Source organism: Arabidopsis lyrata (genome assembly GCF_000004255.2).
Source record: "Arabidopsis lyrata subsp. lyrata unplaced genomic scaffold ARALYscaffold_4, whole genome shotgun sequence".
Taxonomy (NCBI): Eukaryota; Viridiplantae; Streptophyta; class Magnoliopsida; order Brassicales; family Brassicaceae; genus Arabidopsis; species Arabidopsis lyrata.
The window spans coordinates 11,149,957-11,167,022 of record NW_003302552.1 but is presented as its reverse complement, the minus strand read 5'-3'; the positions used below and the strand labels follow the sequence as shown (position 1 = coordinate 11,167,022).

Here is a 17,066-nt window from a genome sequence, read left to right as displayed (position 1 = left end):
GCCACATAGGCAGGAGGAAAGCCCACGAGGGATAAGGCCCATTAGATCCACAAGCCAAGGGTGTGGTCGAGGTGGTTACACCACGAAGGAAGACCGAAGTGGCTGCATCTCGGGATGAGAACGGAGTTGAAGTCGCGGGTAGTTCGGCTCGATATTATTTGGGCTGAAGGGCGAGGCCCATGAAGATCGGAATCAATTCAAATTCGAACGTTTGAGCATTAAACTCAAAGACTGAAACGGACACATTTAAGAGAGAATAATTGTATTCAATTAGGAATTAAATATCGTTTGTTAGTATAAATATAAGGGCCAAAGGTCATGTAACGCACACGCAATTCTTTCTAGCAATTATACTATAGCTTTTTCTTAATTCATAGCCTTTGTGTAACAATTTCTATACTCAAGAGTATTCATTCTCACTAAATAAATAAATACTTGAGTGTGTGAATCCGACTTCCACATTTTGGCGCCGCCTGTGGGGACTGAAGACTCTTGAGCAGTCAGATTTCCTTCACTACATTTCCGAGATAGCAGCAATGTCCGGAGGAGACATCCCTGATGCATCATTGGCCGAAACTCTCAAAGCCATGCAGCAAACCATGTCGGAAATATCTCAGAAGTTCTTGCATGTGGACAAGGCTGTTGACTCGTTACAAACAACTCAGGTATCTCTTAGTCAAAACGTCAGTACTATTCAATCTCGTGTTCGCTCTTTGAGTGCAGGAAACCACCCTGGAGTCTGAAGAAGAATGTTCAATTCGCCAAGCTCCCTTGCGCGAAATGAAACCAGCGGACAAGTAACTCCTGATGCCACTAATACAGTAGTTCAGCCGGCGGACGGAGAGACGCAACTCGAAGACGAAGATCAACTAGCAGAACAATACGACCAAGAAAGTCTTGACCAGTTCGAGACTATGAAAAAGGTTAGCCAAGAATTAAAGGAAATGAAATCAAAGTTTCATCAGGCCACTAGTTCGGAACCAGATATCAATTGAGTCATTGAAGAATCTAGGCGAACACCTTTCATCCCGCGAATTGCAAGCTTGAGAATTAAAGATTCTCGGAAGCTCAAACTGGAGCCCTACAGCGGACTGGAAGATCCAAAGAGTTATCTCGCAGCCTTTTTGATTGCCGCTGGACAAGTCGAATTGGATGAAGCCGATGAAGATGCGGGGTACTACAAACTCTTTTCAGAAAATCTTTGCGGCCAAACACTAATGTGGTTTACCCAGTTAGAGCCAGATTCAATCAGCAATTTTGACGAGCTGTCAGCTGTTTTCTTGAAACAATATTCTATCCTTATGGATAAAAGCGTTTCGGACGCTGACCTTTGGAACCTATCACAAGGGTCGAATGAGTCACTTCGAGTTTTCATCACCAAGTTCAAGGGGGTACTGTCGAAGCTCCCAAGAATTTCACAACAGTCAGCTTTGTCTACCCTACGAAAAGGTTTGCGGCACGATTCAAGGTTCAAAGAAGATCTAATACTTCATAAACCGGACACAATCCAAGATGTACTTTTCCGCGCAGACAATTGGATGGAAGTAGAAGATGAAAAAGAGAATTTCGCCAAAAGGAATAAACAAGAAAAATCGGCGGTTACTTTCCCTACCAAGAAGTTTGAGCCCAGGGAAAATAAAGGACCAAGAAAGTTTGGGTCGCAGCCCTTCAACAATATCGTCATAAAACAATTCCAAGGAAAAGGAAAGTCGAACACGTGGGTCTGTGACGAGAGTTTATATTGTGACATCCATAAGGTGACAGGGCATTTAACCAAAGATTGCAGTGTCCTTAAAAGGCTTCTTGCGGAGCTGTGGGCTAGTGGAGATATTTCCAAATTCAACATAGAGAATTTCGTGAAGGAGTACCACGAAGCAAGAGACAGTGCCAAAGATCAGAACTCCAAAAGTCCAAGGTTGTCCAATTAAGAAGAACCAAGGAGTTCAAAAGGAAAGATCAATGTAATTCTAGGAGGTTCCAAACTTTGCCGAGATTCGATTAGTTCCATCAAGAAGCATAGGCGAAATGTTGCACTCAAAGCGAACTTGGGCGAAGAAGTTGACTTTCAAGGTGCATCAATATCATTTGATGAGGAAGAAACGCGGCACCTCGAAAGACCTCATGATGACGCCCTCGTCATTACCCTGGACGTTGCCAACTTTGAAGTATCGAGGATCCTCATCGATACGGGCAGTTCGGTCGACTTAATCTTTTTAAGTACTTTGGAAAGAATGGGAATTAGTCGGGCAGACATAGTAGGACCTCCATCTCCCGTGGTGGCGTTCACAAGTGAGTCAGCTATGTCTCTCGGAACGATCAAGCTACCAGTTCTCGCCAAAAAGGTATCGAAAATCGTGGACTTCGTTGTTTTTGATAAACCAGCAGCTTACAATATCATCCTCGAGACTCCGTGGATTTATCAAATGAAGGCAGTCCCCTCTACATATCACCAATGCATCAAATTTCCAACACCAAGTGGAGTAGAAACAGTTCGGGGAGATCAATAAGCTTTGCGAACATGTTACCTAGCTAGCCACCGTTTGAAGATCCAATAGCAATTAACGAAACCCGCAAAAAAGGGAATAATTCCAAGATTTCCTAGTGGGCAGAAAGAGGATGACGTAGTAACCGAAGTAGTATTAGAAGAAGACAAACCAGATCGGAAAGTCCAAATTGGGGTTACTTTGACCGGCAAAATAAAAGAGGCTTTAATCGAACTTTTGAGGAAAAACAAGACATCATTTGCGTGGTCGGCGGCAGATATGCCTGGCATAGATCCAAGCATAATTTGTCATGAATTTAACGTGGATCCAAGCTTCAAGCCTGTAAAACAAAAAAGAAGAAAACTCGGAGTAGAGCGAGCAAAAATAATAAATGACGAAGTGGACAAACTCTTAAAGATAGGATCCATAAGGGAAGTGCAGTACCCGGAGTGGGTAGCAAACACCGTCATGGTCAAAAAGAAGAATGGAAAGGACAGGGTATGCATCGACTTCACGGACCTCAATAAAGCGTGTCCAAAGGATAGTTTCCCGCTCCCGCATATAGACCGGCTCGTAGAATCTACTGCTGGGAATGAACTATTAACTTTCATGGATGCCTTCTCGGGTTATAATCAAATAATGATGAATCCCAAGGACTAGGAAAAAACGTCATTCATCACTGATAAAGGTATTTATTGTTATAAAGTAATGCCTTTTGGTTTAAAAAATGCAGGAGCAACTAATCAACGGTTGGTCAATAAAATGTTCCACTATCATCTCGGGAAAACAATGGAAGTCTACATAGATGACATGTTGGTTAAGTCGTTAAAGAAAGAAGACCACGTTAAGCATTTGGAAAAATGTTTCGAAATTCTTAAACAATATCAAATGAAGCTAAACCCGGCGAAGTGCACATTCGGAGTCCCGTCCGGGGAGTTTCTTGGCTATATTGTGACAAAAAGGGGAATTGAGGCCAATCCAAATCAAATCAACGCCTTTCAAAACATGCCATCTCCGAAAAACTTCAAGGAAGTACAGCGGTTGACTGGGCGGATTGCGGCGTTGAATCGTTTTATTTCAAGATCAACGGATAGATCTTTACCTTTTTATCAAATTCTAAAAGAGAACAAATGATTCCTTTGGGATGAAAAGTGTGAAGAAGCCTTTGGGCAACTTAAGGCATACTTAACTACTCCACCTGGGTTGTCTAAACCCGAGATGGATGAAAAGCTTTATTTGTACGTATCAGTTTTGGATCATGCGGTTAGTGGAGTCTTAATCTAGGAGGACCGCGGGGAGCAAAAGCTGATCTACTACATAAGTAAGTCAATGACAGATCCAGAAACCAGATATACAATGATGGAAAAACTCGCACTTGCGGTAGTGACTTCAGCCCGGATGCTGCGCCCATATTTTCAATCCCATCCAATCGAAGTATTAACAAACAAGCCACTTCGAACAATACTTCATAGTCCAAGTCAGTCCGGACGGTTGGCAAAGTGGGCGGTAGAGCTGAGCGAGTACGATATAGAATACAAAAGCCGAGTCAGCATGAAGGCCCAAGTTTTAGCAGATTTCCTGACCGAATTACCAATGCCTGGCGTGCTAGAGCAACCGGAGAACCGAACTTGGAAGTTGCACGTGGACGGATCTTCATCAAAATAAGGATCCGGAGTGGGAATCAAGCTGGAGTCCCCCACATCGTTCTGATTATTGTTTACTGATTATTGTTTAATGCTTCCAACAATGAGGCAGAGTATGAAGCCCTAATTGCCGGAATTCGATTAGCTCAAGGAGTTGGAGCTGATTGTGATTCACAATTAGTAGTTAATCAGTTCAATAGAGACTATGAGGCCAAAGATTCAAGAATGGAAGCATATCTTGAAGTTGTAAAGGATCTATGAAAAAACTTCAAGAAATTCGAGCTAATTCGTATATCTCGAGGAGAGAATACAACAGCGGATGCACTTGCTACACTAGCATCAACGTCAGATCCTGCATTGAAAAGAATCATTCCGGTAGAATGCATCTCAGAACGAAGCATTAAAGAAGACAAAGAAACTCTCGTCATTACAAGATCTCGAGCAGCGACGCGTGATCGTGGTGAACCTGAGATCGAGCTGCCACCCGTCAAACGGAGAAAATCAAGAGGGTCAAACATATCTGAACCTAACATATCCAAGGAAAGCGGTAGCGAGGAGCCTGTTATCCTGTCAGAAGGCGCAATTTCGGGAACAGTTAGAGAGACCGGGTCGTTAATCGAAGAGGGTACTCTTGAACCAAACGAACATCCCGAACCAGAACCACATATATTCCATGAAGACGACCAAATTCCGGCTAAAGACTGGGGGGCTGATTGGAGGGAGCCAATAAAGCACTACATTAAGACCGGCGAGCTCCCAAAAGATAGATGGCAGGCCAGAAAAATGAGAACCGTTAGCGCAAAATTTTGTCTATCAAAGGATGCGTTGTATAAACGAGGAGTCAGCGACCCTTACCCGCTGTGCGTTTTTGGACCCGAAGTCAAAATTGTCATGAGCGAGGTGCACGAAGGTCTGTGTGGGAGTCATTCGTCAGGAAGGGCTATGGCTTTCAAAATTAAAAGAATGGGGTATTTCTGGCCCACTATGATCACGGACTGCGTCAAGTTCGCCCAGAGGTGTGAGATGGTCGATGGATATCATTGGTCTATTACATAGATCAACTCGAGGAGTATAGTACCTTTTGGTTTTGACAGATTACTTTTCGAAGTAGATTGAAGCTGAAGCATACGGTAGCATCAAAGATTCGGCGGTAAATACTTTCATTTGGAAAAATATCATATGTCGACATGGGGTTCCATACGAGATAGTAACTGATAATGGGCCGCAGTTCATTTCGCACGAGTTTGAAGCTTTTTGTTCGGATTGGGGAATCAAAGTTAGTTACTCTACCCCACGGTATCCACAAGGAAATGGCCAAGCCGAGGCCACGAACAAGACAATTTTGAGCAACCTCAAAAAACGCTTGAATCACCTAAAAGGAGGATGGTATGATGAGCTCCAACCCGTCCTGTGGGCTTATCGCACAACCCCTAGGCGATCTACTGGAGAAACTCCGTTCTCTTTAGTTTATGGCATGGAAGCGGTAGTACCGGCTGAACTCAACGTACCTGGACTTCGCCGAACGGAAGCACCGTTGAATGAAGAGGAGAATTCAGCAATGCTTGATGACTCGCTAGATACCATTAATGAAAGGCGAGATCAAGCTTTAATTCGGATTAAAAATTACCAGCAGGCAGCAGCTCGATACTACAACTCCAAAGTCAAAAGTAGGCCGTTCTTTGTAGGAGATTGTGTGCTAAGACGAGTCTTTGACATAAAAAGGAGGAAGGCGTAGGGAAACTCGGTATTAATTGGGAAGGACCTTACAATGTTACTGAAGTGGTTCGCAATGGCGTTTATAGATTGAAAGACTTAGAAGACAGGCCAGTCAAGCGACGTTGTAATGTAATCAACCTAAAGAAGTTTTACGTTTAAGTGACACGCATTTTTATTATGTACATGAACTACTGTGTGGCTTGATCCCAAAATGGGTACGTAGGCAGCTCGGAAACGAGTTCAGCTACTAATAAAATTTGTTTTTATTTTAGAAAAGAGTTCGGCTATGCAAACGGACAAGATGAATAAAGTTCGACTGGGCGAACATACAGGAACTGGAAACAAAACATTTATTTAAGCTAATAAAAACGAAGTGTCGATCTTCACACACTTCGAGTTAGGGAAATCTTCTTGATGAGCAGAACACTTCAGCTCTATGACCAGCGTGATCGAGAATCGGCATCATACAGTCCGGAATACGAGCAAATTCGGAGATTCCAAGCTCGATCCATTCTCCAGGGTGAGAGCCGAGGACATGAAGATCTTTCGATATCGCAGTAACCCTGCGATGCATTCGATTAATCCTTTTTCGGAGTTTCCTCCTTTCCAGCGTTAGCTTCCAGTGTTGAATCGCAAGCGCCCTTATGAATTCCATCGATGTTTCTTGGTCTCTGACTGGTAGGTCCTTGATCAAGGCGCACGGGGCTCGGATCTGGGATCTGAAGAAGCCGCGAGGTGGAGAAGGCCGTCTACTCGGCACGTTTGGAACATCTTCATCCATTATTCCGACCCTGGAGAAGTCTGGCATAGACTCTGAGCATCGAAGGTTGAACTCCATACCTGCAAAAAGAAAAGAGAATGATGAAGGATAAAGAGAAGATGAAGTTACAATTTATAAGGACACCATATCCCTAATAAGCCGCGGTTTCCATCCTGGAACAGAGTGATTCTCGGAAAGATTTATGCCTTAAACCAATCCTGCATTCAAGATATGTCTCCGAAAATATTTCGAAAAAGGAAGGTAAAATTTTTTTCCATAAACAAAATGGGCTGAAGCCCATTACGAGTCCAAGAGTTTTTAAATAAAAACGAAGTGAAATAAAGCAAGCGGAGTTTGGGACATTTATGGAAGAGGCTCAGGAACAGGCTCCTTCATCGCCGGTTTGGACTTCGAAGTGGACGCCTCTCTCTTGTCATCCTCTCCGGGTCTGCTCCGGACACGCTTACAAGGATTGTCGTCCTCCTTCTCTTCCTCCTCTTCACTGTCGAGCGGGGCGACTTCGACCGGAGTATTCACGGGGCCCGGAACCTGACCTCTACCGCGAAGATACATCCGGAGCATCCTCGGGATCTCTGCAATAGAATCAAAGTTCCTCCACTCCCATTGAAAAAGATCACTCTCGAAAGCCCTTACTTTCCTCTCCACTCGAGCAATGCGAGCCTCGAGTGTTTGCCTTTTAAGACCCAGCCTTTGCCGTTCATCACACAAATGGCGATGTTTGTCGACGACCTGGCATGGAGATGGGTAAATTAAAAAAAAATGAGGCGGAAAGTTTTGATGAAAAAGAGCGTATACTCACCTTGTCCATGAAATCATACGCCTCTTTCTTCTCCCTTGAAGGAAAGTGAAACACGGCGTGAGGAAAGAGAACACCGGCCGGCTCGAAACCATCGCCGGATAGGAAGAGTGGGCTGCCGGTGTCAACGGGGGCTACGTTTTTGTTTTCCATTATTGTGGTGTTTACCGAGAGAATTCTAAAATTCCTTTGAAGAAAGTTCAGAGGCAAGTAAGTCCCTATTTATAATAGGGCTAGGGTTTGTCTTGGAAACGAAAATTCAATAATGATGGCGTGACCGAATGGTTTAAACCATTTTTGGAAATCGGAAAAAATAATTATTGCCTTAAAGGCATGTAGTTTTACCTATTTCTCAAAGAATTGGAAAAGCAGCGGTCGCATTAAAGACAAATCTCATTAAAAGCAAAGTAAAAAAATCGAGGCCCAAGCCCAATAAATTTACCGAGCTAACTAAATCCGAAGTGGGTAAGTCTTGTTAAGCCGAGCTCAGTTCTCGCATTCTAAGAGAAAGGTCTGATCAGCCTAGAAAATCTCGAAAAACATAGCCACAAGGCCAAAAAGTGTTAAAAGCGGACTTTGCAAACCCGCACATTATTTTAATCAAACCCTCTAGGGGCTATAACTTAAAAAAGGTTTAAAAGCCTCCTCAGGCCAATATTTTAAAAAATGTAATGAAGCCTCCTTAGGCAAAAACATATCCAAGGATAAATTTTAAAGTTCTCACATGAATGGGACAAGCTCCAATTTAAAGTAGACGCAGCCACTACGGGTCAACAGCCACCTCGGATTCGATTTCGGTTATCAAGGTTTCACCCATCTCCTTGGCTGGGACTTGTTCAGAGGATGTTTCTTGCTCGTTTCCAACAGCACAATCATCATCCGGGATGACCACCGGGGTGGCAGGAACCTCGAATGGAGCAACACATTCTGTCTCACTTGGACCTAGGAGGGACAATCCCAATCAGTCAAAAATAAAAGGCAAAGTAGAAGACAAGTGTCAAGGAGTATGAACTCACCAGCCCAGTCTAAACCCGATTCACCCAAGGGAGGTGACTCGGTGAAGAACTCCTCGAACTGCTGAGGGTTGAAAGAGGAAGCGGGAATAGCTGCTAGGCGACCTTGTTTCTCGGCTAAATTAGCCGTCAGCTCGGACCATTCTTGCTCCTCAGAGAAACCCTCTTCATGAAGTTGGTCTAGTAGGAGTAAATTGCTCTCGTGCTCCTTGATATCCGATTCGAGAATCGATCGCGCTTTCTCGGTTTGCATGAAACGGATGGCCCCTTGAATCAACTCCATCCCGTGTCCCTTGACCTTTTTCCTGGCCTTCGATGCTGACCTTGCCAACTCGGAGTCCCGCAGCTTGGCTATCGCCTTGTACTTCACGTCAAGTTCGGCAAGTTGGTTATTCAAGGAATAGGCGGTCGATTCGGATTCATAGAGTCTACCTTGAACGCCGGAAAACTCATCCTGAAGTTGGTTATTCCGGTCGTACTGGTCTTGCAGCTCACCTTTCACCTTCGCGATTCGATCTTCCAATTCGTGCTTAGATTGTCGACTCGATCTTCCAATTCGTGCTTAGAGGAGTGGAGGTCGGCCTCAAGAGCAGAAAACTTACTCTTCCACGTATCGATTTCCTGTCCCCGACTGAGCAACAGTCCCTCATAGTGTTCAACTATATCATTGAGTTCGCCGTTTTCCTGGCATTATGTATAAACCCGGGGTGGTGAGTTAGTGCGAAGGATGATAACAAAACCGAAAAAATGAAGTGAAACTAACGCGAGATGAATGGTACGCATGAAGCAAGTACCGTTCACGAATTGCAGGACGCCACTTATCAAAATCCGGCAGGATCGCACCCGATCGAGTTTTGAAGCATCGAAAGACGCTACCCTCTTTCTCCATGGCTGTGAAGGCAGAAGAGGAAAAGTCTTAAAATTTGGAATATACACAAGGCGAAAAGAAACATATATATATATATATATATATATACTTATCATCATCAGACCTGAAAGTGATTTGGTCTGAGGGACAAGAACAGCCTTCGACTTCGAGGGAGCATCTCGAGACTCAGAACTCCCCTTTTTAGGAGATGCGCTCCGAGCAGTCTTCTTGCCACTATGTTGGGAAGAGGAGGACATGTCAATAGGAGGAGGAGGACTTATTGGTTCAGTAGGAGGGGACGATCGAGGAGAACGGTCAGTCCGGGCCCTTGACTTCTCCCTCTGCAGAGAGGAACCACTGCGAGTTGACCTATCTCTTTTCTTGCGGATCAAATTCTTAAGCGGTTTCTTGCTAAAATCACCTCGGGGAGGACGAGGAGAGTCACGATGAAGAGATCGGGCCCTCCGAGGAGAACGATCATCACGACGTTCACGATGTGGTGTCAACCTATAAGCAGCAACGGATCTGGTTCCTTCGGCGCTATTATCGTCAACCATTAAGGTCCTACTGTAGTCCTTCTTGTCGATAGCAACCGCAAGAAACTCCTTTTTCTCCTTGCAAGCTTCAGTTATCGGTTTGGAGAGCGCTTTGCGCTTGGCTGTAAGGGCTCGAGATGACAATCCCTGAGTTGAGGGGGGAGGCGGAAGATGGTGGAGTTGACCTGGGGGACTCATCCTGAGTTTGTGGTTGGCTTCTATAAATCGCTCGAGAGTGAAAGAATTCCAAAGGGTTTCCCTTTCGAGAATTATTTTGAAGAATCCAATGAATTCTTCAGATAGGAGAGTCGGAGCGACGAAAGCTGCAAAGTGAAACAACGAGTTTAATCAATAAAAATAATAAAACAACCGGAAAAGATATATGCGACCTAATTTCTACCAGACTTCGCAGACCACTTCGATGGGAGTAAATCTGAAAGATTTCCGATCGAAGCGGGAGTTTTCTTAATCAGAAATCAAGGATGGTGCCAATTTTCATCCTTGTTCGGAAGGTGCGAGATGATGTTTCTGTTGGCGTTTGGATACGCTGAGAAAAACCCCGTTTTCTTCGATGAACTCCTCACGCTTAGAAGCTCGTTCAGCTCGGCGACTCCGATAATATATCCGGCCTCCGCCACAACTGTTATAATTCCGAGGATGATTCGAAGAAGATTGGGGGTTAATTGAGGAAGAGCGATTTCAAGAGCCGCTAGGTATCGAACTAGGGCTTCGGGAAAGGGAAAGATTAATCCGCAACCCTTGAAATAGATCTCGTATACACAGAAGTAGCCATCGCGGGTGTTTTCTGGGGACTCCGTGGGATCGGCTATTTGTGCCTCCGCCATAATTCCCGGTGGAATCCGGCAAAGCTCCTTCAATCGCTCGAGGGATTGAAGAGTACAGGTGGATCTGTAGTGCGGACCAGCGATGTCGTTAGGGCGGGTGCACTCGTCATTACTAGAACGTCTCTCGTCGAAGGACGGAGACTCGGGTCTATCAAAATCAGAAGTCATCGGGAGGAATGAAAAATTCAAGTCTCGGGAAAGATAAAACTTGAAGAAGAAAGCAGAGAGAATTTTTAACCGCAAAGGACAAGAATAAAAGTAATAATGAAAAGAAGGTTACCTCACGCAAGCTAAGTGGTAATGATGGAACCGCCTTGGGAGTCGTGGGGGAAGTGGAAAGGTGTTTCCCGCTTTAATAGTAAATAATTAAGATACGGTCATAATGGTGACAGATGTCACGCAGGTAAATATGGATAGCGCCGAGATTAAAGGACTGATGAGATCTTGGCGGGAAAATTAGAGGATTCTCAAGCGCAATCTTTGGTCATTAAAGCATAAAAGTCTTCCGAATTGGAATGGCACTTCGAAAGACTTGGGGGGCTAATTGTTGGTGTCGGATCCCGCACGGATGGTTCGGGACCAACCAAAGATTGCCACATAGGCAGGAGAAAAGCCCACGAGGGATAAGGCCCATTAGATCCACAAGCCAAGGGTGTGGTCGAGGTGGTTACACCACGAAGGAAGACCGAAGTGGCTGCATCTCGGGATGAGAACGGAGTTGATGTCGCGGGTAGTTCGGCTCGATATTATTTGGGCTGAAGGGCGAGGCCCATGAAGATCGGAATCAATTCAAATTCGAACGTTTGAGCATTAAACTCGAAGACTAAAACGGACACATTTAAGAGAGAATAATTGTATTCAATTAGGAATTAAATGTCGTTTGTTAGTATAAATATAAGGGCCAAAAGTCATGTAACACACACGCAATTCTTTCTAACAATTATACTATAGCTTTTTCTTAATTCATAGCCTTTGTGTAACAATTTCTATACTCAAGAGTATTCATTCTCACTAAATAAATAAATATTTGAGTGTGTGAATCCGACTTCCACATCACGTTTTTATCAATGGCGTGACTGAAGGTCTCCATGGCGTCTGAAGGTTTGCGGTGACTGAAGGTCTCCATGGCGTCTCACATTTCTCTCTTGCCAAATGTGATACAGAGAGGCTTGGAATACGTATCGGAACAAAAAAAGACTATGTCGTGGGAGAGTTAAGGTGCATAACAAGGCGATTGTAATTTTGTTCCCAAACTTTTCAAGTTTGTGTTTACGTATGAGGAGAGAATGAAGTCGATAGAAATTAGAAAGAAAAAAAAAAGAAAAACTTGGGGAAAATTCCCTAAAAAAGCCCCACTTATTTAATATTTGCCAGAAAACTACCTAAACTTTTTTCGTTGCCAGAAAAATACACAAACTAATTTGGGTTGGAAATAAAAAACACGATCTAATTTTTTTTTCCGATTACCTCCCTTCGCCATAACGGCCGTCAATGACGTTAACGAAATCATCAAACGTTTTTAGTTTTATTTACGAAAAATTCTAGAAAAAACCCAACTTATTTAATATTTGCCAAAACAATACCTTAACTTTTTTTCTTTGCCAGAAAAATATACAGATCAATTTAAAGTTGAAATAAAAAGCACGACCTATTTTTTGTTCCAATTTTACCCACTTTATTGTAACAGTTATCAACATGTTAACCAAATAGTAAATACCGTTATTTTTCTCATTTTTTTTGCACATGATAAATAAGAATGGCTAAAAAACCGATGTTATCCCCTTATAAAATCAAAATCGATATAATACTTATATTAAATCCTAGTTTTAACATACAACATCTATCTATATCTGATGCGAACAACAATAAATTGAAGAAATTAAGAAGAACCTTCGGCTAACAAAGTGGGTAAAATTTCTTTAATTTACTGTTGTTCACATATGATAGATTGTTGAAAAAAGCATTAGCAATTTAGAAAAAGTTACACATTAATAACATGATTTTAGTTGATATTACTGAAGAACTGAAGGTTTTAGAGGATTTCTTTAATAAGTCAAGTTTTTTTTAGGAATTTTCCTTAAACAAAATTAAAAGCATTTGACGATTTGGTTGGAGAAATCCTTTAAAAAAAAAACGGATCGTGTTTTTTATTTCCAAGTTAAATTAGTCTGGGTATTTTTATGACAACAACAAAGTTCATGTATTTTTTGGCAAATATTAAATAAGTCGGGGAGTTTTTTAGGAATTTTTCCGTAAATAAAATTAACAGCATTTGACGATTTGGATAACGCTGTTAACGGCCGTTACAGCGAAGGGAGGAAATCAGAAAAAAAAATTAGTTAGTGTTTTTTATTTCCAACCCAAATTAGTTTGTGTATTGTTCAACGAAAAAAGTTTAGGTAGTTTTCTGGCAAATATTAAATAAGTGGGGCTTTTTTAGGGAATTTTCCCGAAAAACTTGAGAAGATAATTAAGATTTTTAAACATATCCAATATATCATAGAGTAATCTAAGTAAATGCATAGTAATTAATAGTAGAACTTAAATCATAGTAGAGAGTATTTGGTTGTGGAAACAACCTCAAATTCGATATCTACATTAAAAGTATCTTCCATGTCCAAGTAAGTCTTCCTAAGATCATCTATAGACATAAATTGAGGGTATCCCCAAGTCAAGATAATGTCGCTTTTCAATTTTAAAGACAAGAGAAAAGATTGAATGATGAATTATCAAAAAGCAAATGTATAATCATTGGGGACTACTTAGTGAATATGCATGCCCTACGTACCAGTTGTACCCACCGGAGGAGAAAACTCGGGACTGATATTTGCCATGAGAGATGCGAGTCGAATTCTCGGGTTCGGAGAAGTTTTGGATCTTGAGTGAATACGAAGAAGGAAAACGTTCTCTCAAGCTTTTACATGATCCAAAAAATGACCCTTCTACATCCAAAGCTTTGTTGTAAGTCCGAAGGTTATATATATATATATATATATATATATATATCTACAAGAGAGCGGGAGAAGATTTGTCTTGCAAATTATTAGAGATAAATCTACATTTATTATGATAAAGATTATTAGTACAGAACCGCTTCATATCACATATGTAAACAACATTCTTCAGTAATGACTCTTTTGAACTTTAATACTATACTCATATTTCCTAAAGATTCAGGTATATCTTGAATATAATCCCTTTAAGATAAATTTTACATTCATTAAGAAAAAAAAGAATAATTATATATATATATATATATATATATATATATATATATATATATATATATATATATTCAAAATCTTGTGATTTCGCTTTAATTTAGTTTTTATATGAATCGGTAGAAATTTTTTTTTCTTAATTAATGTAAAATTTATCTTAAAGGGATTATATTCAAGATATACCTGAATCTTTTTTTTTCAAATTATATTCAAGATATACCGTAGAATTGGCAAATTTTTGTTGTTTCTAAACTAAAGCGAAATAACAAGATTTTTTTTTCTTTTCTTTAATGAATGTAAACTGTTGCATCATTCTTGAGAAATTTTGAGAAAAACTTTATCCTCCAAAACCTTACCGGTTAAGCCTGAGTAGAAAATCAAAGTGAAACTGTTGTGTGGCTCTCTAAACGTTATGTTTTTACTTTTTACTGGTATCACACACAAATTAAATCATGGAATTGCTAGTGCCGTTGAGAAACAATCTTAAGAACTCGACGAACTCATTCGTCTTTATAAGTTTTCTTCAATTATTTGAGGTGATGAGATTCACCACACTTTTGAACAAGAATGTGTTTCTCGTTTCCATGTCTATCATTGAAAATTTGAAATACTTTTTTTTGTTGTAATTTACATTCTACAACAAAACAAAACAAAAAATTGTTTTTGTTTCAAAAAGTAAAACTTTAAATTTCTTAAAAAGTTCAAAGTCTAAAACAATTTTACTTAGTTTTTTGGTTGTAACTCCTAGAATTTCTACTATACACTGAAAGAACCAGTGAAATTGAACCAATCAAACTTAAATTTCTTAAGAAGTTCAAAGTTAAAAACAGTACAGTGTGACACTACAAGAAAAATGGCTTTTCGTAGCATCCGAATAACGCTATCTAACTATTCTATAGCGTTTTGACAAGCGCTATATCTGCGCCCGTCATAATAGGTATGCCACTTTCGATAACGTTTTTTAGCACTGCTATCGTATCTTAGTCAAATATAACGTTTTCTTTTATGTAATTGTATATTTTACAAAAGCAATTATACTTTGTTACGAATTGTTATATTCATAGCACTTTATATATGTAACCATTTTTGTAAATGTTCTCTAGGTTTTCTATTTTGATTTTTTGGATTATTTGACAAATTAAAAAAGAAAAATGTCATATTTTATTACATTTATATGAAAACCATATACAAAAGACCTATATTACAAAGTAAAAGGACAAAATAAAAAATAAATTTCATACAACTCTTGTTTTTAACTTGTGAATTCTTCACACCTTGGACCTCTTGGACCTCCATCTTTGAAACTTCTTCTCCGTAATCATCAACAATATTAGCTTCCTCCTTTGCCAAGAGCTAAGCAACAAAACAAGACCAATAAAGAAATGTAAAAACTCAAACTTTGTGTGAAAAGAATCTAGGAAGTGGCAATTTCATAGAGAAAACAAAGTCCATATTCAAATCCAAAAACACAAACACAAATTGCTTTAAAATCATAGCTTTGTCGGCATGAGTAGAACGGATCTATTGAGTGAAAAAATCACATCAGCTCAATTCAATAAATCAACATAGCTTATAACAAAACTGAAAAAATTAAACCTTGAGGAACTGAGTATGAGGAAGAAACCTAATCAATTCTCTAGTTGAAATGATTCTCCAAAACTGAGACTAACAACCACCGCCATCTATAGCGCCCAAAATTGAATCTGCATAAACCATATGAGAAGAAGGAGCAACCTTAAGAACTCTCATCTGAACTGTTTCTTCATTAACAACCAGATCTGAGAGTGAGAGGAAGATCGAAAGAGGAGAGGAAAAGAGAGAGACGACGAGAGGGAATGAAAGGAGAAACTTACATCGAAGACTTGAAAGCACTCGTTGGCGCTGCTCCGAAGGGAGATGAAGGTGGATTTGAGGAAGAAGAGGCTCCGAACAGAGATGATGCTGTAACAGTCGATTGAAGCGCAGGTTTAGAGGCTAGTGAAGTTGCGGACGATGCAGGATCTGAAATGGTGGATCCTAAATAGGCAAATCTGGAACTAGGGTTTGAGGATTTGGTGAAAGAAAAAGATGGGGAAGTGGTAGATGAACCGGAAGTTTCCCTCGACTGATTAGCTGATTTTTTCAATGGATGGGCAAACGAGAAATTGATTCACTCAATTGATTTTCACTCAAGTAGAAGATAATCAATTTTTCATACGCTCTCTCAGTTGATTCTCTCTTTTTCACCTAGTTAAGGAGCAGCCACCGAAATTTTTTTAGTTCACAGATAAAATAAGTCAAAAAGTTTTACAACAAAAAATTGGCGGCCATGAAAAATAGATGCGGGTACTAAATAATTTTTAGGGTTAACTCTATGATAACGTTTTAAAAATTGTATATACTATTACAATACAGACGATGTTAAAAACCTAAAGAATTAAAAAAAAATAAGCGGAAGCACAATATTTTCACAAACCCAATATATTATAGCGTTTGTCTATTTATAAACGCTATAGAAAAATTACGAATAAGTCAACAATAGCAAAACACACATAAACGCTATCTTATAATGCTATTAAAACTCAATATTCTTGTAGTGTGAGAAGACACCTAGACCAGTCAGAGTAGCACCATGCTGTTAGCGTTAACGGAGAATCAGCCCGAAGCAAAATCCCTTGGCTGGGATGACTTTTATTTAAGAAATCTGACCACCCGAAGTGCAGCTTCCCAATGAAATATATTTGGTTGTTTCATGAAGTGAGTCAAGATATGAATAGCAGGTCGAGTAAGCGAGAGATATATCAACCGTTCAACTAACCTACGGTAACGAGCTAGTTCATGAAGTTATAAAAAATGCGGAAAGATGCTTAAAACATTATAAAAGGAAAAATCATTGCTAGCTACACGAACTATACGCCAACACATCTATCACTGCACATGCAGACTATTTTAATGTCTCGCTAACTACACGAAGTACTGGTATTATATACGGACATCCCCGAACTATCATCGGTTATGTGTGCAACACCATAACCATCATTTTCAGATAATATAAATGTCTTGTTAACTAGACGAAGTATTTCTTTTTTTTGTCAACTACACGAAGTATTTTCCATCAATTTTTTTTTTAAAAAGTAATAAAATAACTAAAAAGTAAATATTACGCTATTATAAATTATATATAT

At 40.3% G+C, this 17,066-nt stretch overlaps 1 protein-coding gene, 1 long non-coding RNA gene and 1 pseudogene across 2 annotated transcripts; all 3 read right to left on the bottom strand.

The window, feature by feature from the left end:
• Window positions 1-6,239: 6,239 nt before the first annotated feature.
• LOC110229259 lies at window positions 6,240-6,903 on the bottom strand (annotated as a pseudogene).
• Window positions 6,904-6,965: 62 nt separating this feature from the next.
• LOC110229258 lies at window positions 6,966-10,034 on the bottom strand. The gene is given in 7 exon segments (XM_021029011.1): window positions 6,966-7,352; window positions 7,423-7,534; window positions 8,582-8,964; window positions 8,967-9,116; window positions 9,196-9,323; window positions 9,425-9,663; window positions 9,757-10,034. Coding segments are annotated over 7 exon segments (1,677 nt in total).
• Window positions 10,035-15,046: 5,012 nt separating this feature from the next.
• Window positions 15,047-16,317, bottom strand: LOC110228881. Its single transcript, XR_002332347.1, has 3 exons — window positions 15,756-16,317; window positions 15,527-15,605; window positions 15,047-15,255 (listed from the first exon to the last, which is right to left on the bottom strand). It is a non-coding gene; the product is annotated as an uncharacterized LOC110228881 (long non-coding RNA).
• Between the last annotated feature and the right edge of the window lie 749 nt (window positions 16,318-17,066).